Genomic DNA, 26,005 nt, shown 5'->3' with positions numbered 1-26,005 from the left:
GCTTAAGTACCCCTGAGATCAATCCCTGGTACCAAAAACAAAAACAAAAAAACCATTTCACTAGGAATTTCCATAAAAATATGATTGTATGGAAGATTGTCTCCTTTCTCCATGTCTATAGTGTTAAAAAGTTTGGCAATTTTGCCTTTAAAGTATTTTCATCTTATTGGGTTTTTTTTTGTTGTTGTTGTTTTTGTTTTGTTTTTTTGTTTGTTTGTTTTTTTGTTTTTTTTTTTTGCCTTTTCTACACAAAGAACATGGAAATCCTGCCATGTTTATCACAGATAATTTTGCTTTTGCTTAAGAGAGTCCTGCTAGCTGGCTCTTTTTCCCCTTCTTTTGGGGGTCTTAATTTACCTGTTTCTGTGAGAAGAGTAGAATATAAGATAGTAGCTGCTTGGTCTTTTTAAATAAACTGATAAATGAAGATTTATCTTTTACAAATGTGTTTGGTTTTTTTTTTATTTTAATATTTAGTAAGACCGACTCTAACAGATCTTATTTATGTTCCTGCTGCTTTTGTTGTCAGACTTCCATGCCTATAATACTCAACAGTTTTTGAGTTGGTTTTCTTGCTTTAAGGCTGCCTACAACCCCCCCTCCAAATTCTAGATTTCAGTGTGTTATATCTTTGCTCAAGAATCTTCAGTGTTTATCTGTGCCTATGGCATAGTATGTAAATTCTACAATTTAACTTTCATGGATTTCATGTAGTATGCATCAGAGCACAATTCAAAGATTCATGCATGTCTACATATTCTTGAATTTAAACCCAGAATGATCTTTTCATGGTATCCTAAGTGATTATATGACTTGTAGTTTATGCTGTTCTTGCTCCCAGGTTTACTATCATCATGAACTTTCCTTGCCTTCTCTCAGTTCTACTAGTTCTACCTTCTCCAGGAGGTCCTCAGAATTTGGCAAAAGAAAATCCTGTGTAATCTGCTCGTGATTCTTAGTGTTCACTTATGTTGTCACTTAGTTATTGACTTGTTGTGTGGTCTCTTATTTGCTATTTTCCCCAAAAGTAACAGATTGTTAGCTCTTGGAGACCAGGGCATGTATTCTGTACTTTTTAAGAATCCAGTAGGTGCTGAGCAAAGTTCTTAGCACATCATGGGTGCTCAGTAAAATACTTGTTGAATGAATGAAACAAATACAGATACTCACTCCTACAGTATAAACCAGGAAGTTAGTCACTGTTGCATGTGTCTGTTTCCAGTGGTTACTTGTAACTTTACATTGTTACCACTTATTCTTGTTTTTAGTGTCTGCCTCTTTACTGATGCTTTTTCCTTTAACAAATGACAGAAGACAAAATGAAATCAATCAGTTATTTTACTTGGTGAATAAATCTAAAATACTTGTTTTCCCTTAAATCATAGGCACATGTATTCTAGTTGTATGATAATGTTGATGATCATTAAGGTTTAACAAGAGATTTTGGTTTTCCCATGTATTTTTCCATAAAGTAGAGAAAAATGATTTGGTACATAGGCCTTCTTCCAGAGAAATCCAGCATATTGGTGTATTAGATTTATCTCACTGATGAGACACATTTACTTATTTGGTTTTTTAAATTGTCCTTACTTTTTGGTAGGTATAGAACCCATACCTTTGAAATAGACACTAGCCAGTCGGGGAGGAGTACCACTTTTTTTTTTTCTTGCTCATAATTCCTGAATTTAGGTAATTTCTCTGTATTTACATTACTTAGAAAAGTACTTTTCTTAAAAATGCATTAACTCAGATCAATTTGTATAACTTAGGCTGTGTGTGTGTGTGTGATTAGATTTTGATAGGTTTTTACTAGTAAGATTATAAATGTTTATTTTATTACTGTTAGTCTATTTAGATATAAACTCATTTATTCTAAAACTTAGAGTAATATTTCTAAATGTGAGAAATATTTGGAGAAATATAAGCAGATCACATCATTCTGGAAAAGAGGACTATATCCACTCTCTTGGAGATTCACAGTCACTTACCAAGAAGCTGTGAAAGTCTTGTAGAGCCTTTATTTATTTGTTTGTTTGTTTATTTATTTATTTGGTAAAGGGTAGTACTAGGGGTTGAACCCAGAAGTACTTTACCACTGAGCTGCATCCCCTGCTCTTGAGACAGGGTCTGTAAGTTGCTGAGGCTGACCTCAAACTTCACATCCTCCTAACTCAGCCTCCCAAGTGGCTGATATTTTAAGCTTGTGCCACTGTGCCTGGCTTGCAGAATAAAACTTGTACTCAGTATTTGTCTTATTTGTCTATTTCTTCCTGTCCTCCTCCCTTAGTCTCTCTGCATACCTCTACCCATTTTGTTGCTTTTGCTTTGACGAGCACATTGCAGAGAATTAACATTTTATGGAAAATGCTGAATTAGGGCCATTTATCCATTTAGTTTGCTCTTCAGGAGAAAAAGGCAACATTGAAATAAGTTAGTATTAACACACCCAAAATGAAGCAACTTGTAGTGTGCAGTGAATGTAACTTTTAAATAGTAGGATCAAAATGGAAAGGTAACAAATATTAACAGGCTAACCTTTTGATGTTTAATTAGGTATGTTAGAAATGCTGGTGGCATGGTTTCCAATAATGAAGAACTACTACCAGTAGGTATTAAAGATGTGGTACATGTGTATATCTAGTATGTGATAGGATTTTTGGAGGGCTGGAGGAGTCCACCCCTTGTATGTTTTTACCTAGAAAAACAGGTCTAAATTACAAGTAGGATGAGTGGATTGCTTTTCCATGTAGAAATTGTCCTTAGTCTTTCATTATTTTCTTTTTCCATACCTTCATATTTTAGTCAAAATAGGCATTTAAGTCTCTTCTTGTTTTTTGTCTTGATGGTTCTTGGGGTGACCTATAACTGAGGTAGATTTCTAGCCCATCTATTTTGTTTTGAGACAGGGTCCCAGTAAGTTCTTCAGATTGAACTTGAGATCTCACTGTCTCAGCCTCCTGAGTTGCTTGGGTTACAGGTGTGCACAATCATGCACAATCTTGGATGTAATGCTAGTGTGAAAATCATGTATTTCCTGCTTTAAAAGAACTTAGTCCTTTCTGACTATGTGTTTTCATCTTCCTATTGTTTCCTACTTCCTACTGTCAGATATTTCTGGACATATGGATGACTCTTATATTTGCCTCTTTTCTTTGTGCAGTTTAAGTACCATACATTATCTTTCACTTGTTTTAATCAACAGTTTGTTGTCATTAGCGGTTACTTAAGATGTGATATTTTACATTAGTGGGCTTGAAAGGAAATCTTTTTAAATATACTCGGTGTAAAAATCTTAATCTTTTCTAAAAGTGAGTGATGCTATCAGCCTTACCTGTTAAAAGCTAAATATGCCAACAATTGAGGATCAACCTGAGTTGAAATATAGTTAGGCTCTGGTTTTTCTTTCAGTCAAAATTCTTCCTTGGGGGAAAGAGGGGCCTTAGGAATTGAATTACATCCTGGCCCTTTTTGTGTTTATTTTGAGTCAGGAGACAAGAGTTAGTGAAAGTTGTCAAGGGCCTACCTAAGTTGCTATGGCCTTGAACTTGTAATCCTCCTGTCTCAGCCTCCTGAGTTGCTGGATTATAGGTAGGCACCACTGCACCCATATTAAACAAAATTCTTACCATGTTTATCTTAGACTTGAACTTAAAAAAGAAATAAAATTCTCATGATAGTATGAGTATAATTGTACATTTTAGGTCCTGATCTTGAATATCCATAAAGACTTTTTAAATTATCTTTTAGTTAATGAATGAGCACTCAGTTCCTGCATTAAAACACAGGTTTTGTGTAGTGTCTTTGGCCATATGGTATCAAGAAAGTTGTTATTTCTCTGAAATGTAAGTTTTTGAATAATTTCCAGGTTATTATATACTATGACATGTGCTACATAATGATGTTTCTGTCAATGAGGAACTGCATATATGACAGGTCCTGTAAGACTTTAATAGAGCTGAAAAAATCCTATGGCCTAGTATTTTTATACTACCTTTTCTATGTTTATATTTTTAGATATTCAAGAACTTAACATTATGTTACAGTTACCTCTGATATTCAGTTTAGTAACAGGTACAGGTTTATAGTCTAGGAGGAGCTATACCACATAGCCACCTTCACATGTCTGTATACCATCTAGGTTTGTTTTGGTAAAGTATTGTGCTACCTAACAATTTTTTGGTCAACAGCTGAAGACATGTATAATGGTAGTCCCAAAAGATTATAATGGAGCTGATAAATTCCAGTGGTTTAGTGAATAGTATCGATGTCCTACTGTAACACAAGGCAGTACTCATATTTGTGACGAGGTAGTGTAAATAAACCTACCGGACTGTCAGTCACATAAAAGAAATAGCACATGCAATTACATGAATTACGTAATGCTTTGTTTATATTGATACGAAAGGATTGTGTTACTGGTTTATATATTTACTATGGTATACTTTCATTATTATTGTAAAATGGTATGTCATTGTTATATCAGCAGTAACCTCATCTATCTGTTGTTTACCAAGTCTCTTGATATATCAAAAGGTCACATCCAGTGATTGATCTAAATATACATCTAGGTTTTTGTAACTTCACTCTGCAGTATTTATACAGTGAAATCACATGGTACATTTATTAGATCGTGCTTCCATCATTATAGGACACCCAACTATTTAATGTAACAAAATTACCCTCTTTCTTTATACTGAAATAAAATATAAAGATTTATAAATTCAGCTTGAAGAATTTAGGGAAGGGAATAATAATGGTTTCATGTCTTTATTATAGAAGTTGAGTCCCAAAGATGACATTTTAGTGTTTTAAAGTTTTCAATTCTTTATGCCTTAATTCAGGCAGCACAATTTTTTTTTGTGTGTCACTAGTTATAAGTTAAGAACTTTGTTTTTAAATAAAGTTTTTTGGCTCATTTTCATTGAGCTCTTAAGTTTTTGTGTAACAGTCTATGTGAAAAACAAAATTCAATTCTGTCCCAATGTTTATATAAACTTTGTGAAATTCACATACCTTGTTGAATTTGATCCTCTTAATCCTTCTGACAAAAAAGGTTAGCTAGATGGATAGCCAACTTATAGATGGTGATAGTAAGATTCGGAGAGTTAAGTGAATTGTACAGAGCCAGCACTAAATATGATATTTAATCTGGGACTGACATGTATTGTTTTCTGTTGAAGATGATGGGTTTATAATATTTACCAGATGTCTTCAAAGAAAATGGAATATCTAAGCAATAAATAAGAAATAGATGAGGGAAGGGTCAACATAGAAGATGCTTTCATTAAATGAGCTGAAGAAGAGTAGTGGTAATAATAGACAGTTGGCCTCCTTGTCTTCAGGTTCTGCATCCATAGATTCAAGCAATCATCTGTCAAAAATACTCAGGAAAAACTCTAGATCTGTTGTGAACATGTATGGACTTTTTTCCTTGTCATTATTCCCTAAACAGTACATTAACAATTTACATAGCACTTACATTGTATTAGGTAGTATAAAGTAGTCTAGGCATGACTTACAGTACACGTGATGTTATGCCTAGATTGTATGCGAGTACTATGCCATTTTATATAGGAGACTTGAGCATCTGAGTATTTTGGTATCCACTAGAGGTCTTAGAGTCAATCCACCATGGATACTAAAGAAGAACTCTACCCATCAAATAATTCATCCAGCACTAAGTACATAGGTGTACTAAGCACGTAGGTGTCATTTTTGCTTTTCTTGAGAAAACGGATGTTTAGAGAGGTCAGGGTCAAATTATCAGGGAATCACATGGCTGGAAAAGGAATTCTAATTCTGACAATCTGACTTAAGCATATAATTAAGGATGTGTTAGGCTGCTTCTCTCTATAGTAGTTCAAGATTATCTAATTAATTGAGTTTACTTTCTTAGAGCCTAGGTAGGTAATGTACATAGTCCTTCCTTATTTGAGGGAAGTATGTTCCAAGATTCCGAGGGAACCTGAAACCATTCTTGAAGTGATAGGTCATACCAAACCCAGTGTATTCTGGGATTTGTCCTAAATGCCTTGCTGTGTTGCCACATAGTACCAGAGTTAATCTGTCCTTCCATGTCATGCCCTGGTACCTCCTGTGTGTCCCACTGGGTTGTTATTATGCAAAACAAAGTTATCTGAACGCAGATACAAGCACTCTAATATTTATAGTTGATCTGATATTTCATTCAGCTAAGGGGAGGGAGTTTGGGGGTGGGCTGGTAGCATGTACAGTTAGTATATGCTGAAAAAGTAATGATTCATCCCTGTCAAGTTGGAGTACTGCTGAAGATTTCAATACACTACTCAGAAGGTCACACAACTGAAAAACTGAATTATTTCTGGAATCCTTCATTTAGTATTTTCAAACCCTGATTGACTTTGGATTATTGAAACTTGGAAGGGTAACCCACAGAAAAGAGATTGGGGATGGCCTGCTGTATTTCAGCAGCTCTAAATTCTGTAGGTTGAGAGTGTTAGTAAACTAATTTTAAATACTGACAATTGTCTTATTAAATGGTAAGGTTCTTTTATGTGTTTCAAATATTGTCTTTTATATAAGTGTTTCTTATAAAATATGTTTTGAATTTATATTGGAATAGGCAGTAAATTTAAATAACTTTTCCATTTTAGGGTGCTAAAGGTCTGCTTTAAATGGGTATTTTTATTTCCAGTTGAATGAATACTTGATTCCATTTTTGCATTTATATATGTATTTAACTCAGTTTAGTAGTACATAAGATAGCTCTTTGTTTCTCAGAATTGAACCTAAAGCACTCTACCACTGAGCTACCTCCCCAGCCCTTTTTATTTTGAGATAGGGCCCCACTAAGTCACCCAGCTGGCCTTAGACTTTCAGTCCTCCTTCCTCAGTCAGGAGTTGTTGGGATTGATTATAGGTGTACATCACTGAACTCAGGGAGATAGTTTTTTAAATACTATATTTATTAACCTCTCCATGGTATATGCTCACCATAAAGAATTTGACTTGAGCACATTTAAAACAAACCAAGAGGCAAAAATCAAACTTATTTAGGTTATCAGTTTGCAACCACAGGTTTAAAGCAAGAATGGTTTTAAACAATTAGCCAAATTTAGGATATAGTATTTTTCTTTTTTAGTTGCTTTTCTAAGAGGCTAGACAAAAGATAGGTCAGGTCTTTGTGATCTTTTTCCAGCATGAAAAACTTTAGAAAGTAATTATGAAGAAAATAAATTGAATTTCTTACATGAAGATCTCCAGTTTTTGTTTTAACATCATTAAATTTGACAAAGTTTATGTTTCACGAAATTTGTAACATCGGTAGTGCTTTTTACTGCTGTCCTTTTATTTACATTTTTAAAATTCAGAGTATGATGAACCTAACGTTAGAAACTCTAGAGTGACTGAACAGGTTATATAGTATTCCTGGTTTTTTGCTCATGTGTTTATTTTCCTCACAGTTGTGATTCTTCTGAAAATATCTTGAAAAATTGGCTTTATAAGTTGTATCATTAAAAATATAGGAAAGAGGAATATATGTGGAAATTGTTTTATATAGTGTATATACAAATGGTTGGCCACTTATATCAGGTATAATATATCAATTATTTGTTTTTAAAAGGTGCCAAAGTCCTTAAAATTCATAGTGTTGATATTTTAGGTAATTTAGTTTACATCTTCTGCATCTTGTCTTTTGCTTTCCTGCAACTCTTTCTGTCAGTGATTCTAACAACTAAAAATTGTAATTATAATATTTTACAGATTTAAACAACTTTGGCAAATATGCAAAGTAATACATGCTTTGATTACATAGTATGCTTCACATTAAGCTAATGCAAACTGTAGTTATGAATAATGTAGTTCATGAAGTCTGTTGGCATTAGTATAACAATTTTTTCCCTCTAATCATTTTGAACATGCCATTTTCATTGAATTTTAAGCTGTTATGTGTGGTAAGGCACTGTTACTTTGTATGCTCCCAAGAAAGGAAAAGAAACATACATAACACTTAGTCCAAAATACTGTACAGTTAAAGCTGAAACAAACATCAAAGGGCTATACCCTCCCTGTGAAGCAAGAAAATACACCTACATGCAAAAAGGGACAGCAAAGAAATCTGAATATCTCAACTTTGGTTATTGGGAAGATGGAAGGACAAATAATTTCCGAGTATTTAAACTACAAGATAGTCTCATAAGCTTGCAGCCTGCATTTCCATTTTTACTGTCATGTTGAAAAAAGAATAGATAACTTAGAAAAATTAATAATCTATCATGGTGCTGCCAAGTAACTAGCATAAGTCAACACAAATTCTCTGAAAGAAATCAACTTGTATAACAGGAATTATAAAGTTTACTTTTATATTTTGAGTATCTTAGAGTTAATAGACATTGGAATCATTATAACATTTCCAAAAACTCGATTTCTTCAGGCTTTGGTAAACAGACCTTTCTATGATGCTCGAGCCTTTGTGACAGCTCTAAATTTATCAAATTCTTGTGAATTTTCATATGAAATATAATATTTTGTGTACTAAGGTCTTTGGTTTTTCATGGTCACAAATCACAATCTTAAAATTAATGACATATTTACTTGTAAAAGTAAATAGTGGGATATAATTTAAGAATCTTACTATTTAGCTTATAAGTTTGTCAAGTAAGCTTAACTGGTCTCTGCCTCCCAAAATGTTCAGAGATTTCTGAGGAGGAAGAATGTAGCTTTTTATTCAACTCTAAGGGAAATTTTTTTAGGTGTTTTAAAGTTTCAGGCATGAGAAGGAAAGCACTAAAAATATTACTGTCAAGTTCTTTAATGTTTTTAGATATAATGTGCTGTAATTTTTCTGCTCTGATAAACTCTTGTGATAAGTAGGATTTTTGTGGCTTTCTCTTTGAATGGGATTTGATCTTTGTGTTATGAAGTCAGAATGTTTCAGTTTGAAGTTACATTCATTTATATGATCTACTGCTTCCATGGGAAATGTTTTATTGCACGGGGGAGATATTTTTACTGTACTTTTTAAATCACTTTCATTCTTAGGAGAAATTACTGTTTTTCTCTTAAGTTTTCATACTTGGATTTTTGGAAATTGGCTTAGAATTTTAATTTTGGATATGGTACTAGCTTTAATTTTATATATAGGCCATTTTATGTAGTAGGCTGTTTCTTTGTTGCTCACCATGCTTCTGGATTGCTTTGCCAATAACCAGTTGCCTAATTTGATTTTCTTTGCATCAATCTAAAGCAAAATTGTAAGAGGAAATGTTTGTTGGGAGGGTGTGGACTGGAAGCAATCCTAGTTCTTTCTCATTTGCTGTTTTTTCCCCCATTAAAGTGTACATTATTTCTCTAATCTCTTAATCTGGTTATGAAGACTTGTGAGTTTTTGGGTTTTCAAATCCTGTGGTGTTTTGTTTGTTTTAAATACTATTTTGACTATATATTCCCAAGTAGGCCAATATGTTGTTCTAGTCACGATTTTTTTTCTGGACATTCTAGTTTAATGATAGCTTAAAATTTTATTTGTTGTTTCTTTATCCATTATTTCCATGCTAGTTCATTTTATTGGGTACATTAGTCATCTTTGCTTCATAAGTTGACTGTCACAAGTAATAAAATTCAATGTGTGATTATTCTCCAACTTTAGTGGGCTTTAATATATATGTTTCTTTTGAATATATACATATATATGTGCAAAAGGAACATATATATTAAAGCCTACTATATGCTTATGCTTTTCAGTTGTTCCTATTTATCAGGTTGCTCATTTAATTTGAAATTTGAATAGACAATTGCTTGTTCTGATGCCTGTGACTATCATGTAATTTTTATCCCTCTCCTGGTTTCCTTAAGTCCTTTTGAAATTCTTAATTAAAATCAAAATTGTAATGTGGGATTATACTAATAGAGGTGAGCATTGGGTCAAATGCTTTAGAAAGTTATGTTAATCTTCGTGATTTTTATTCATAAGAAATAGAGAAGATTAAAATCCTCATGGTAGTATTTGTACACTAGATTGAGCTCTCCAACTAATATCTTCAAGTATAAAGTATGTAAGTTTTCTGTACCACAGAAAAATTTGTTTTTTATGTATTTTTTTAAGTAATTGCTTAGATGTTAAGCACCTTTGATCTAGTATTTTGAAAAGGACCAGATTGCCATGAAATTCTTCAATACAGATACTAAAAATCAGAGGTGAAAAATTTTTATCTTAGATTCTCTTATTCCAAGGAAGAAAGAAAAACTTAAACTTATTGAGGAAATTAATATTCTAAAATTTAAATTAGAAATGGGAGTTCATACTTTGAAATTTACTTGTGAAAATAATTTTGACTGTACATATAAGTTACCACATGAGCATTAAAATAAATCATTGATAAAGTAATTCATTCATTCAACAAGCACTTACTAAGCATACTGTGTATTTAGTGTAGTTTCAGTAGTTTTTATTCCTAAATAATACACTGTTTAAAGTCACATTAAGTGTTTTGTTTTTTTATAGTAACCTTTTTTTATTTTTATTTTAGATGCCTGGAATGATGTCTTCAGTAATGCCAGGAATGATGATGTCTCATATGTCTCAGGCTTCCATGCAACCTGCCTTACCGGTAATCTTATGAAAACAACTAATTTCTGTGATGTTTTGATTGAATATTTTTATGTATGAAATTATACATATGTATTTACAGGCGATCTTTTTAGTCTTTTAGTGTCTCCGGAGTACTAAAATGTAATCTAGGAATTGCAGTAGATTTTTAGTATATATATTGATGCTATAATATATGTACATCCTTAGTTACTAAATTCTGTATTGATTAAGAACAGAATACTGTAAATCAGAAGTATTTAAGTACTCTGGTAGACATTGACTTTGCTAAGCATTTTTAAGGAATAAACATTTACAAAATGCTAATAAAAATTGATACAATGCAATTTCTACTATATTTAGAGATTAAAATATTTCATTTGACATCCACATTTCATGGAGGATTCAGTTGTGGCAAGTCACTTTTGAAAATCCATAAACAGCCAGGCATGGTGGCGCACGTCTGTGATCCTATCGGCTTGGGAGGCTGAGATAGGAGAATTGCAAGTTCAAAGCCAGCCTCAGCAACTGTGAGGCATTAAGCAACTCAGTGAGAACCTGTCTCTAAATAAACTACAAAATAGGGCTGGTCAAGTGCCCCTGAGTACAATCCCTGATAGCAAAAAAAAAGAAAAAAAAAAATTCTTGAACAGCCTTACTTAGTACCCCTACTGGGTAGTATAATATATAGATGACTATGAAATTCAAATTAGTTTATAACTTTTTCATTTCCTAATAACATAGTAGTTGTAATGAATATGAGTGGCCTACTCCCTTCACGCTACGTGTATTTCAGAATTTCAGGAAATTGAAATTGAAAAAGTAACATATTGTACATACAATATGTTATATAAAAATTTCGTGTGGGATCTAGAGCAGTGCTCTGTAATTTCTAACATATTAGAAATTCTATAGTAAAACTTCCACATATTCACTCTGAGGTGGGATAAATAAGGAATGTAAAGGGTTTCATGTTTGATCAGTAGCAGGTTTAGCCACTGTAAGGGGTTTTGTTGCCATTGTGGCTTGAGAATAATGCATAGTGGTGATTCACTGTGCTTCATGTATAATTTATAAAATGTTGTTTCAATGAGGTAAATATTAGTAATTTCATTTTTCTTCTTACAGCCAGGAGTAAATAGTATGGATGTAGCTGCAGGTATGTATACTATGTATGGGGAACTTCATTTGGAGAGGAGCAGCCGTATTACAATGAGAAATAAAAGCAGTTTCTTTCTATGATCAGGAAATTATCAGTTTTAAGATAGGAATTCTGGACCAGGTTTATCGGATAAATAGGCTTTATCCCCCACATGTTTTTAAATTTTATAATTTTTGCTGACATCTGAAGTTTAGATTTTATATAAAGATTGAATTTATCTTGAAACATTGGATAATCTGAATTTCAGTACTCAAAAACAGTCCTGTCAGTCCTGTTAACATAGTAAGTGTGGTCAGAGAATATTTGTAGAATGAATTCATTTGTAGAATGAAAGACCTCTGGTGGAGTCTATGTTTGTACTCAGCAAATTTGGGAATGGGTTAGCAGCTATACAAATAAAATATGGACCACTCACTCTCCTAGCTTCTGGGCTACTTCATAGTTATTTTTCTGCTTGTCTTTATAGTCATTGGAATTTGGAAGCCCTGTCATAATTTTCTTTCTTTCCTTTTTTTGTCTGTAAGCAGCATCTGGTCATTTTGATATATAAGGCTGTTAACATGTCTTAGTAATGCCTCAATTTTTTTTACTAATAGGTCATTTTCCACATAAGTTATTATGCCAGATACTGACTTTATCCCATGAATATATAAAAATATTTTTTATTTTAAATGTTATTGATTTAAACATTTAACATATACTGTGTGCTTTACTTCAAGCTTATTATTGGTCATAATTGATTGATCTATCAAAAATGTTTGAAGGCTGGGGTTGTAGTCCAGTGGTAGAGTGCTCATCTAGTATACGTAAGACACTGGGTTTGATCCTTAGCACCATACAAAAATAAATAAATAAAATAAAGTCATCGTGGCCAACTACAATTAAAGAAAAGTATTTTTAAAAATGTTCAAAAAATGTCATTTATTTAAACTAAAAATGTTCTAAAATACCTTTAAGGTCCTACTTAATTATATAGAGATGGATACCATTCCCCTAAGTAATCCTGAGAAATTACATTAAAATTTCTTTCTAATTATTGTTACTTTGCTTTGGTTCTGCCATTGATGTCCATAGTTACATCTTTTGATTTTTCCTAGTATGTATGTTTGCTTCCTTATTACATATAGTTTTAAGTTAATTGCTGTCTAAAGTTAGAGATTATTGTGTGAGCTTTGCGTATACCATGCATTTCAAAATCCATTAACATCTTAAGGTTACTAAACATTTAATTGAATGATAGAAATATCTTGTATTTCATACTGTCAAATAACGGTAGCCAGAAGTCACATATAATTAATATTTGACATGTGGCTACAATATTTTTAAATTTTTTAAAATTTAATCTTAATCGGAGTTTTAATTTAAACAGGAATGTGTGATGCGTAACAGGTGCTGTATTGTATAGCACAAGTGTAGAATCAAAGTAGTTGACACAACCAGAAATCTGAAGCCTAGGATTAGAGGATGGGGCATTTTTGTACTTTGGTAATATACATAGCAAAGGAATAGGAATAGATACATGCAATAGCAAGAAAAGGAGCAAAAAGTCAAGATCTATACTTCTCATACTGGCCCTAAGTGAGTTTGGAAATTGAAAGTTCAAGTTTTGAAAATATTTTATACTACCAGAGTAGCTTGTGGGCAAGAGAGTTAAGCACATCAGTCATGTGGGACAGATATACCATCTTTAGTGCAAGAATATGGAGGAAAAAATATAATATAAATAGATGTTGAAACTTAAACATGATTTTTCACAGTAAATATTTTGTTTTTTGTTTTTTTTAGGCACAGCATCTGGTGCAGTAAGTACTATTTACGCATGTATTATATAATATTTTTTAGGCTACTATATTGATCATTATTTCTATTCTAAAGATCATCTGCTATATATCAATTCTTAATTTTCTAGGCCAAAGGTTAATAAACTTTTATTTTAAAAATCTAATTTTGGGGGCCAGAGTAGTGGCTCAGTGGTAGAGCACTTGCCTAGCATGTGTGAGGCACTGAGTTGGATCCCTGGCACCACATAAAAATAAACATAAAAATTAAAGGTATTGTGTCCATCTACAACTAAAAAAAAAAAAAAAAATTTAATGTAATTTTGATGGAACATTTTAGAGAAATCATTTTCATTGTTTTGTGTGGCTATAACAAAATACTGAAACTGGTTACTTTAAAAAGGAAAGAAATTGATATAGTTTTAGAAGCTGAAAGTCCAGGATCAAGTCACCAAAATCTATTCAGATCTGATGAGAGCCTTTTGAATATTTCACAAATGACAGAAGTATTCACATAGAGAAAGTACATTGAGAATAGTATGTGATAGGTGTGAAGATGATCACATGGTAAGAGAAAATGAAAGAAATGAAGCTGAAGGCTAAATCTCTTTATAACAGTCCACTCAAAGTTACAGATTCAGTCTCCAAGAGCAAGAACTCATACCATGGAGAAAAAGCATTAATTCTTAAGAAACTAATCACCTCTTAGAAGAGCCACCTCCTAACATTGCCATATTAGGAACCAAGCCTCAGTATGAATTTTAGTAACAAGAAACCATAAATTCAATCCATAGCAAATAAGAATCACATATATGTGCTTGCTTCGGTAGCACATATACTAAAATTGGAAGAATACAGAGAAGATTAGCATGGCCCTGCACAAGGATGACACGCAAATTCGTGTAGCAGTCCTTATTTTTTCTGAATGCATTTTGCTGTCATGTATAACTAGAAAGAATTGTGTTACATTTTTACATGGGTTTTAATTCTCTGCACAATAACCTTGTAATTTTCAAGTAAGCATTACATTAGAAGGCACTTGTTTTTTACATTGAAATTTTTATTTAACTTTGCTTTTTACTATAAACCTAATATAGACTTTTTCTTTTATTCAACATATTTTTTTCAAAAGTCTACTTATCTAATATAATCGTCACTCTGCCTTTATCAGGGATTTTTTTTTTTTTTGCTATTCAAAGAGATAATTAAAGGAAGAATTTATGTAAATAATAATATTTAATCATAACAATACTGAGAGGTACCTGTTTTCCCACAGTTCATTTTTTTGTTTTGTGTTTAGTTGGTTGGTTGTATGGAGTGTTTGTGGTATCCAACCCAGGGCTTCCTGCATGCTAGGCACTGAGCTATATGCCCCATTTCATCCCCACATCTATGAGGAAATTCAGAAAGCTTTAAATCTATTGCAAATATATTTTACATTTTATGGGGAAATTTTGAGAACCTTATTTAAATATTTTTTAAGCATTCTTGAATCTTATAAATACCTACTTTAATTTTCAGAAAAAAAATAGTATCATCTTTTTCCTACTTATTTAAGTAACATGGTTTACTGGAGAAAAAAAAAAGCACTCATGTAAGTTATGTAAAGTTCACCCTGAATATTATCCACCAAGACAGAACCACCACAATTAATATTTTATTCACAATCTTTTTGTACATATTATGGAACACAATTAAATACATGTCTGTGTAAGCATATAATTTTATATTTGGTATGTTTTTTTAACTATTTGTAAAGAAATTTTTGTGTTTTATTTTTGTTTCACAGTTAATTGTGAAATTCTGTGTGAATCCCCTCATATAGATGTAATTGTTTGAATTACTTTATAAAGTATATTTCGACTCAGGCATGTTTGAGCCCAGCCTCAGTAACTTAGCGAGGCCTCCCTAAACAATTTAGTGAGACCCTGTCTCAAAATAAAAAGAGCTGAGGATGTGCCTCCGTGGTAAATTACCCCCTGTGTTAAATCCCTAGTTACCCCCCCCCCAATTTTTTTAAAAAGTGTTCTTTGGCATAGATAATACATTAATTTATTTGACCATTCACCTATTGATGGACAGTTTTGTCCTGAAGTTCCCCCCCCCACACACACACACACACAATTTATTTCTTCACACTAAGAAAGATTGCAGGAATGACGTTTTTCGGATAAAGAGTATGTAACTAGTCATGTTGTTTTTCAAGAAAAATTTAAATTGCACATTTCTAATAGTATACTAGCATGTCCTTTTCTCCAAGAATCCCTCATAGCAGTAATCATTATCAGTCATTTGAATTTTGGTAATGGATATAAAGTAATATTTCTTATTTGATTCCTTAATGAGATTGAACATTTTATTTGCTCTTTGGGTTTCTCTTCTGTTAACCTGTCCCCATCCTTTCCTGTTTTTCTCTTATGTATATTGTATATATGTGTATATTTATACATATATATTATATATGTATACTCATATACATATATATATTATTTGTTGTTTAAAATATTTTTTAGTTCTAGATGGGCACAGTACCTTTTTTTAATTCATTTTATGTGATGCTCAGGATCGAACCCAGAACCTCACATGCGCAAGGCAAGCACTCTACCACTGAGCCACAACCCCACCCCTGTCTAGGTTATATTTTATTTTATCATTCATAATTTCCTATATTTTCTGGAAGGTTTTTATTGCTTATTATTTTACTATTGAAGTGTTTGTTTGAGTCTTCTGAAATGTTTATAAGGTAGTCAGTTGTAGACTTTGTTTGAAATCTTTTTTGTTATATATTCTCTCATATTTTGACATCTGTCTCTGAGTTTCTTTTCCACTGTCTCTTTCTCTTTGTGTTTTTCTAATCCAATATTATGCTTTCACCAAACACAATGATTTGACTTAATTTTTTTTTTTAAATCAGGAAAGTTTTTGTGTTTTTAAATTGCTTTCTTACATATTTTCAGATAGTAGCATATGAATTCTCCTATATTCATATAAGTACATATATGCATACATTCTCAAAATATTTGATGTTTTCACCTGAGATATTAATTAATTTCAATTTTGAAAAGAATTGATGTTTATGTACTTTTCAATAAAAACTTATTAGCCAAAAATATTTTGAATTTATTTGAATATTTGCTTTTATTTGCCTTACTCTCTTTAAATTCTAGTGCAAATTTGAGTCATATTTCATATATGCTTATTGTCATTTTTCTGTGAAAGGTCTCTTATCCCTCCTTATTCTTCATCTTCATTCCCATCTACCTTCCCCATGGGTGCTTATTTTGGTTATTTGTCCAGAGACATTTGTGTATTGGAATTTATTGTATTGAGTCATTTCATCACATTCATAATAATCAGGTCTTCTTTTTCATTATTTATAATAGAGGTTTAAATTTTTCTTCCCAAAATTTTGTGCTTTTTTTATTCCGTTAGTTTATAGATATTGTACAGGACTAGGTGCCATTTTGAATCTTTTTTTATTGTGCTTATCCATTGATCATTTTTTAACATTGATCTTATATCTATAAAGTTTCCTGAAATCTTATTATTTCGTAGCTCACTGTAACTCTTCAATATATAACCTTTATTAATCTGAATTTCCTTCTATTCCTGACTTGTTGGTAGAGTTTAATATATCCTTCCTTTCAAAATCTTCTAATGCTTTTTTATGTCAACCAAGATGTCATATGATACTTCTCCCCTAGTATCTTATTGTTAAGTATACAGATAAATTTCCAAACTTTAATGCATCTTTACATTATTAAGGTGAACCCTACTTACCCATATGCGTTCTCTAGGGTATGTCTGTGTGCACACTTGTGTATTTAACTCCTTCTGAATTCACTTTGTTAATATCTTAAATAGATTCTTACTGACTAGGCATAATCCCTCTTTTTGTCCCTGGAACAACTTATATAAATGAGGCATGACTTATTTCTTAATAGATTGGTAAAACATTTTTTTTGTGTGTGTGTGGTGCTGGGGATTGAACCCAGGGTCTTGTGCATGTGAGGCAAACAGTCTTCCAACTGAGTGTATCCCCAGCCCAGCTTATGAGAACTTTTACAACTAAAATCTTACTGGATCTAATACTTTTAAGGATAGAGATTGTGAATTACCATTTTAATTACTTCAGTGATTATTGGTCTTTGTTTTCTGTTCTAATATTCACAAATTAATTTTATTGAGGCTTTCTAATTAACAGAGACTTACAAATCCATCACAACCTTATTTTTTTGTTTCATTTTTTTTTTTTTTTTGAGGGTAGCTGTCCAATTCATCTGTGCTCTTGTGTTAGTAGGTTTTACATCTCTGTAACAAAATACCCAACAAGAGTAACTTACAGAAGGAAAAGTTTATTTTGGCTCAGTTATATAGGTTCAGACCATGGTGGGTAGAATGCTTTTCATTGGATCCTAGGTGAGGAAAGACATCATGGTAGTGGAAGAGAGCTACTCCACTCCTGGTGGCCAAGAAGCAGAGAGAGAAGGAAGTTCCATGGGGACAAGAGAATTCCCACCACCTTCAGGCCAGGGCCCCAGTGCCTCCTACATACATGCACCACCATCCTAGCCATCACCTAGCACAGTAGTCCCTTCTAATTAGGATGGACTGACTAGGTTATACCTCTTGTCATCAAATCATTTCACCTCTTGCATCAGTAAAGGAGCTTTTGGGAGCTTTGGAGAGATAATTCACACCCAAAAGTAATTGCTGTCTTATTTATTTCATTCTTAGCTACTATGTTGCTCTTTTTCTAGCTTCTGGAATGCTTAGATCACTGGTTTGCAGATATCTTTTTTTTTTTTTTTTTGTAGTTTTGGTTTTAGTACGAATTTGTGTTGCATAAGTTTTGACCTATATTGCAGTGTCATGCAGAGTGGTTTCCCTTCTCTAAAACTTCTTAGTGCTCCCCTTGAACCTGTGGCAACCATTGAACTTTATACTGTCTTTTGTTTTGCCTTTTCCAGAATGTCACATAGTTGGAAACATACAGTATGTACCTATTAAATAATAATTTCTTTTATTTAGTAACATGCATTTAAGTTTTCTCCATGCCTTTTTATGCCTTGATAGATCCTTTCTTATTAACACTGAATGGTGCTTTATTTAAATGCCATTTTATTTAAATGTTAATTTATTTTTTTAAACAATCCATCAAACCTTCTTCCAAAGTGGCCATGGTTACAGTGAATGAAAAAGAGTTCCTGGTTGCAGTGAATGAAAATTCATTCTCACCAGTGTTTGACATTATCAGTGTTTAGAATTGGGGGTAGTTTCCTAATTGTGATGTGAAATATCGTTTCATATGCTTATTTACCGAATATGTGTCTTTGGTAAATAAGGCATGGCCCCACTACCTCCTCTGTTTTTTTCAGATCATTTGCCTGTTTTTTTTTTTTTTTAAGTGGGTTGATTTCTTACTCTTGAATTTTAAAATTTCTGTGTATTTTAGATACCAGTTCTTTATGAGATGTCTTTGGCAGATATTTTCTCCCAGTCGCTGTGTCATGTCTTCTCAGTCTTTTTAGTTTTCAGCAGAACAGAAATTTTTTTCAGCCAATCAACTTAGTTCATGGATTGTTCTTTGGGTGGGGGGCGTTATAAGCTATATTTTTTGTATTATGATCAGAGAGCACAAGTCAGAAAGATTTTTTTATTAAAGTTTCATTTTATATTCTTATTCAAGGGTAGTTTTTAGAAATAGTCTGTGTGTAATTAATTTAACAGTTGTTTTATAAAACCTGTACCTTGGCATATCTTTCACCTGTTTGATCTACTTAAGGAAATGGGTGGTTTACAGCCTTTTATTGGAAAAGTTATCTCTTTTCTCTGGTACTTTTCTGTTGCTCTGAATATTTCAAGGCTGAATTGCCATATGCATATGTGTTAAGGGTAAGTCTTCTGAACTATTACATTTTATCAGTATACTGTATCCTTTTCCATGTGGTTTTTGCTTTAAAGTTTATTTAGTTGGGACAAAGAATTAATCCTACGTGTGTTTATTTCTATTTTTATCATAAAAACTTATTGTGAGTAGAGTGGTTTTTTTCTCATTTTAGTTTCAACCTTATTACACTTTATTCAAAGATTTTTATTTATTTATAATTATTAACATAATAAGATTCCTTTATTAATTACAGTAGCTTAACTAGATTTCAATTAAATTTTATATAAACACATCCACACACTCTTAAGTCAGGAGAAGTTCCTCTCCTTCCTAATTGCCATGCTAAAATACTAGTAATTTGCAGATGAAGATATTAATGGAAGTGGTTTTAGTGTCATATTTGTTTTTAATAAATTGCCTTTATCTCTTAAAATTTATTTGATCATTTTATTATTACTATTACTTGATAACTCAGTTTGCAGTGTGTGATTTGATTGCACCAAGAGTATTTTAGGTGATTATACATTATTTTTCTTCATTTGGTTTGTTAATGGAAATAATTTTTTTTATTTACATATGACAGCGAAGGCATTTCAATTCATATTACACATATAGATCACGAGTTTTTCATATCTCTGTATACAACGTATATTCACACCAGTTCGTGTCTTTATACGTGTACTTTGGTTAATGATATCCATCATATTCCACTATCATTTCTAACCCCAAGCCTCCTCTCTTCCCCTCCCACCCCTCTGCCCTATCTAGAGTTCATATATTCCTCCCATGTTCCTCCTCGCTACCCTACTATGAATCAGTCTCCTTATATCAGAAAAAATTCAGCATTTGTTTTTTTAAGATTGGCATTTTCTTCTCTAACTCTATCCATTTAACTTGAAAATGCCATGATTTTATTTTCTTTTATTGCTGAGTAATATTCCATTGTGTGTATATGCCACATTTTTAATCCATTCATCTACTGAAGGGCACCTAGGTTGGTTCCATAGTTTAGCTATTGTGAATTGTGCTGCTATAAACATTGATGTGGCTGTGTCCCTGTAGTATGCTGTTTTTAAGTCCTTTGGCTATAGAGTGAGGAGAGGGATAGCTGGGTCAAATGGTTCTTTTCCCAATTTTTCAAGGAACCTTTATACTGCTTTCCATATTTGCTCCACCTACAACTTCCTTAATAAGACTCCTGTACTGCAAGAATTAAAATCAGGAATCAATAAATGGGATGGATTCAAACTGAAAAGCTTCTTCTTAGCAAAAGAAACAATCAGTGAGGTGAATAGAGAGCCTACATCTTGGGAGCAAATTTTTACCCCTCACACATCAGATAGAGCACTAATCTCTAGGCTATATAAAGAACTCAATAAGCTAAAGGAAAAAAAATAATCAAATCAATAAATGGGCAGAGGACCAGAACAGACACTTCCCAATACATAATATGAAAAAATGTTCATCATCATTAACAATTAGAGAAATATAAATCAAAACTACTCTTAAGATTTCATCTGACTCCAGTCAGAATGGCAGCTATTAAGAAATATTTTTTTATAGATTTCCCATACATTGCGGGTCAAGGTAATTTCACAAATATTTTGCTTAGTTTCTTAACTTCTTTTTTTGGTACTTTTTTATTGGAGAAGTTTTTTTTTTTTTATCTTTGTCATCTGAAATCTATAATATTGCAGGTAAGATTATGTAGTGTATGCTACGAAACTGACTTATACTTACAGTTTATTTTGGGGGTTGCTTTTTTATTTTAATAGTTTTTAATTGTAGGGGGACTGTTCGTTTAGTGCCTCGCATGTGCCAGGCAAGCACTCTACCACTGAGCCACAACCCCAAGGACTGCTTTTTGATAGCTGACATATTCAAGTAGTATTAATTTCTGGGGAGTGAATTTTGATAGTTTTCCAAAATATTATTTCTTTTACATTTTGAAATGTCTGTGATTGTGTTCTTCCTCAATTATAATGCTTGTTTACTTTCTTTCTTTTTCTTTACCTAAGATAGTAAGGGGTTTTGTGTTTGTTTCCTATTTAATGATTTGGTTTAGCAATGTTTTTCCCTTAGTTTTATTACATTTATTTTATGCATTGTATAATATGGATGTGTATAAAAATATCTGCCTCTTACACATACAAAGTTGAGTTTGAATGTATAAATTTCTTCATCACTCTCTTTGTATTTAGTTTTTTTCTGAAGCTTAAAAATGTATTAGCATTGTTGCAGGTATTATATATGTGTTTTTCTTCTGCCCAGTTTTCTGTCTACTTCATTGAATTTTTTTCTGTATTGGACAGTGTCATTTGGTAACATTTTATCTTAGACATTTCCTCATTATATTATTAATAGGATATATGATAGTATGAATGGATTATTTTAATTGGTCTGTTTTTTAATAGGTGGATATTGATTTATCTCCAGTTTCTCACAATTCCTGTAGAAAACATCTTTGCACATGTTTACAGTATTATCAATTGGGCTTTGCAGAGTGAAGTTTTAGGATTGGGAGATGGTTGGTTTCATTTTCAGTATTGCTAAGTATTGCTAAATTTCCCTTCAGATAATTTATACTTGTTTCATTCCCAACAGTAACATAAGAGATTATCCTTTTAACATTGTATATTAACAGTTCTCAATTGTATTTCTTAATTTGCAGATTACCTCCTAGAGTAATCTTGGTTAAAAAATGTTTACTTTTGGTTGATTCCCAGAACTGCCATCCTGTCTTATTTGCTAACAAAATAATTATTTGGGTAATGGTCTCATCTGTGGCAAAAGTGCAAAATAATGCAAAAACTCCAGTTTGAGGAATAGCCTAACTTCTGTAACACCACAGAGACTCAGTTTTCTGGCATTGGCTTTTTCAGAATAATCATCCAAGTCAAGTTTTCCCTGATTATGCAAGATCAGGGTGTCTTTTGTAGGGAGTTTGCTTTATATTTGAGACTGATTGTGATTAATAAAATAATAATTTTGTAGAACAATAAGAATTTTTCTGTAATTAACATAACTTGTTTTCATTTTATCTTATGAATAGACTATACTAATATAACCAACATTGTTTAGAAACTACTTATGAGTCATATTTTATCCTATGCATATATAGATTAGATTTTTAAAGACAGGCTATTATGAGTAAAAAAATTTATCAGCTAACTCATTTTTCTTACTTTAAGCTTAACTTTTATATAAATGATATTTTGTATGTTATAAAGATACATAATTGCTGTTTCTGTTTGAAGTGACTGAGCTTCTATTGATGTCAGTAGTTGAAGTCTTGCTCCATAATAGTAACTTAGCAGGGAGAATATTATAATGAATTTAGTAGCTTTGTTATCTTGAGTGTGTTACTTTATTTTCCTATGCCTCTGTTTTCTCATCTGTTAATATGACAAATGCATAGTGCCTAGCTCATAGGGTTTTGAAAATAATTAGATGAGAGTTAATGTAAAAACAGCAATGAGCCTAGTACTAAGTACTTGACCAGGAATTTGTTTTTATGATAGAGACTTTCTATATAGGTAGTATACTTGAAACTATGTCAGGGTCATTAAAATGTAGCATTTAGAGCAAAATATGATTGAGTTGCTCTTAATACAGGCATTTATTTTCTAAGTTCTTTCTAAACCTTCATTCTCTTACCTATAAAATGAAGATAGTGGTTATACCTGTGTTGTATTGTAGCTGTAGGATTTCAATAAAGTAATTAGATAATGAATACCAAATTGATTACTATTTTTATTTTATGAGCTTGTATACCACTTTTCTGTCTCCACATTATTTGGTCAACTATACACCATCCCTTACTTTTTTCATTATATTATGTTTATACTTTTCCTTGATACCCTTTAACAAATGTGACTTGGAAAGTTTTAATGTAGTTTGAGAATTTATATAGTCCAATTTTGAGATGCTACTTAGTATATTAAAATTTTTTTTAAAGAGCACAAACACCTTTATCTTAACACCATTGAATTTATGAAATAAAGCATTATTCATACAGGCGAATTTTCCATGTGCATGTCTCTGATTGTATTGCCTTTTGATGAAGAAATGTTAATGCAGGTAAATAACAGAAAGCCAAATATTTTCTGGCACCTATGAACTTTTCTTTGAATTCTATTGCGTATGAATACTTTTTCTACATTAACGCTAGTTCTGTTTTCAGATGTAATAGAAAATAAACACTTTACTTCATCTTGTTATGATCATATTAAGTCATTATTTCTTGGTTCTTTAACTTGTAATTTTTTTAATCATCTAATTTTCAGTTAGCATATTTCATTGTACTCTTTCAAACCTGTGAAATTATGATGCATGATATAATCCAGGCTGTCTTATGACCTCCATCATCTAGGTAGCAGTTTTGACCAGGTGTGTGAGTGAACAGCAAAAATGCCAACATTGAGAGTGGATGTCAGTGGTCTGTAAGAAAATCTAAAAGTAATGGTACAATACTCTCAGCTAAAAATAAAATGATTATGGGCAATAAAATTGGAAAAGCTGTATATCACATGTGTTCAGCCACATTCTCAGAGCAAAGATTAAGTCAGTCAGCTCTTAATAAAATTGATTGCAGCGAAGGGGGCTGTGAGTTTTTTATATATACAAAAGAAGGCTAAGAATCAGTACCAGTGTTTTTCACTTATAATTTTTTGAAAGAGGTAGGTAGCCAGGCATGGTGCCACATACCTGTAATCCCAGGGGCTTGGGATGCTGAGGCAGGAGGATCACATGTTAAGAGCCAGCTTCTGCCGCGTAGAAACAACTTAAGTTAAACAACTTAAGTCTCTGTTTCAAAATGAAAAGGGCTGGAGATGGGGCTCAGTGGTTAATTGCTCCTGGGTTCAATCCTTGGTACCAAAAATAAATAACTAAATAAATTTTAAAAATGGATAATTACCATACTCTTGATGCCACAGGATGGTACTGTTTTGTATATAATGAACCTCAGCAGCTGATTTAACTGTGGTCCTTCGGTGAAGAAGATTAAAGGAATATCTCTAACTATTTTGCCTGTTTTCCTTTTTATGTATGCATAAAAGTGATAAGAATCAGTCTTTCAATAAGTTTTAAGTAAAATCTGATAGACAAAACCAGCATGTGATAATGTGAATGATTTTCTTTTTGTTTCTTAGGGGAATGTATAATAATGTTTTAGATTTAAAAAAATAAATACTATCTTGATATCCCTCCTTCGTTGAGATCAGATTTGTTATACCATTTGAAAAATCTGGTGTCCAGAAGTGGAGCCACTTCTTTTGATAGCATGCAATCATTCATTCATTCATGATAACTTGTAAAACTTTTTGATCAAAGTGTATTAATTATTGAGTTTTCATTAGCTAATTTTAGCAGGTTATTAGTAATTCTCTTTGACCCCTTATAAAAAGTAGATTTATATTCTATTTTAAAGTTTCAGATAAAATTTTATCTCGCCCATCTTATGGTTTTGTGGCATTTGGGTTCAATTTTATCCCTGTGAAATTTCATCTTATTGATTGGCTTTTGGATGACAATCAGAATTTAACAATCTTTTTTTCCAATTTTGAGAACTGTGTCCTTGTGGCATACCCATTAAAATTTCTATTCAAGTTGGTGTGTTTTTTCTCAGAGTAGAAAATATGACCAATCCACTTATTTAAAATAGCATGTACTTCATTTACTCTTTGAAAAGACATAGATTTGTATTGCTCAAGAATTGTCTTATATTCAGCAGTTTAAATGTTACTGTTCTTAGTTGTTGTATATTTGTAATTCTGGTGGAAGAGAGAGATCCTAAAACCTTAATTAATATGTGCTGCTTTTGAAGTACTTTTAAGATATTCTGGTTTTCAGTTTTCTCTCTACTTTCTTGGACAGATTTAATAATGACTTACACTGAATTTTCCCATTCAAAACTTTTAATTGGTACTTAATTCATTGCCTTGAAACTAATAATGCATACTTATATCACTGTCAGTGGCATTATACATAATCTTCATCTTTTGTAATTTTTTTCCTTCAGAAATCAATGTGGACTGAACATAAATCCCCTGATGGAAGGACTTACTACTACAATACTGAAACAAAACAGTCTACATGGGAAAAGCCAGATGATCTTAAAACACCAGCTGAGGTAAAGTTTGAGGCATAGAATCAAACTTTTAAGTAGTCTACTGTTAAGTAGACTGGGACATGTGTTTTTTTAGAATTTTGCATTTGGCTATCCAACGAGGAATACCATTTGTATAAGATGGTCTGTAAAGGCACTCAAAAAAGAGGGTTTTTAATACAGTCACACAAATCAACAAGAAGAGCCAAAAAAAAATCCTTTTTATATAATAATTTTGCCTTTATTTAGAAAGGTGATTCAGACAATAAATTGGAATTGGGCGAAGGCTGTTTTTTTCTTTTCCCTTTATTTTCTTAGTCAATATTTAAAATTTTCTTCCTTTTCGTAATAAAATCAAAGTGATTTTGAATGATTTCTACTGAGTTTTTTAGGGTTTTTTTGGTACGAGGGATTGAACTCAGGGGTACTCGACCACTGAGCCACATCCCCAGCACTATTTTTGTATTTTAATTAGAGACAGGGTCTCACTGCATTGCTT

At 32.1% G+C, this 26,005-nt stretch overlaps 1 protein-coding gene and 1 non-coding gene across 9 annotated transcripts in view; both read left to right on the top strand.

The window, feature by feature from the left end:
- Prpf40a (pre-mRNA processing factor 40A) overlaps positions 1–26,005 on the top strand; it is a 55,190-nt gene that overhangs the window by 5,314 nt on the left and 23,871 nt on the right. For all 8 annotated transcript variants that reach the window (XM_026387879.2, XM_077802586.1, XM_026387869.2 and 5 more), the window contains exons 3-6: positions 10,509–10,589; positions 11,696–11,726; positions 13,515–13,531; positions 25,420–25,530. In XM_026387879.2, coding sequence (XP_026243664.2) covers positions 10,509–10,589; positions 11,696–11,726; positions 13,515–13,531; positions 25,420–25,530 — 240 coding nt within the window. The remainder of the gene's footprint in view (positions 1–10,508; positions 10,590–11,695; positions 11,727–13,514; positions 13,532–25,419; positions 25,531–26,005) is intronic.
- On the top strand, positions 14,322–14,427 carry LOC113183369 (U6 spliceosomal RNA). Its single transcript, XR_003300861.2, has one exon. It is a non-coding gene; the product is annotated as a U6 spliceosomal RNA (small nuclear RNA).

This window comes from Urocitellus parryii, chromosome 1 (assembly GCF_045843805.1).
Source record: "Urocitellus parryii isolate mUroPar1 chromosome 1, mUroPar1.hap1, whole genome shotgun sequence".
In the NCBI taxonomy this organism is placed as follows: domain Eukaryota; kingdom Metazoa; phylum Chordata; class Mammalia; order Rodentia; family Sciuridae; genus Urocitellus; species Urocitellus parryii.
The sequence above is the reverse complement of the archived record's forward strand: the minus strand, read 5'-3'. Positions and strand labels throughout refer to the sequence as shown.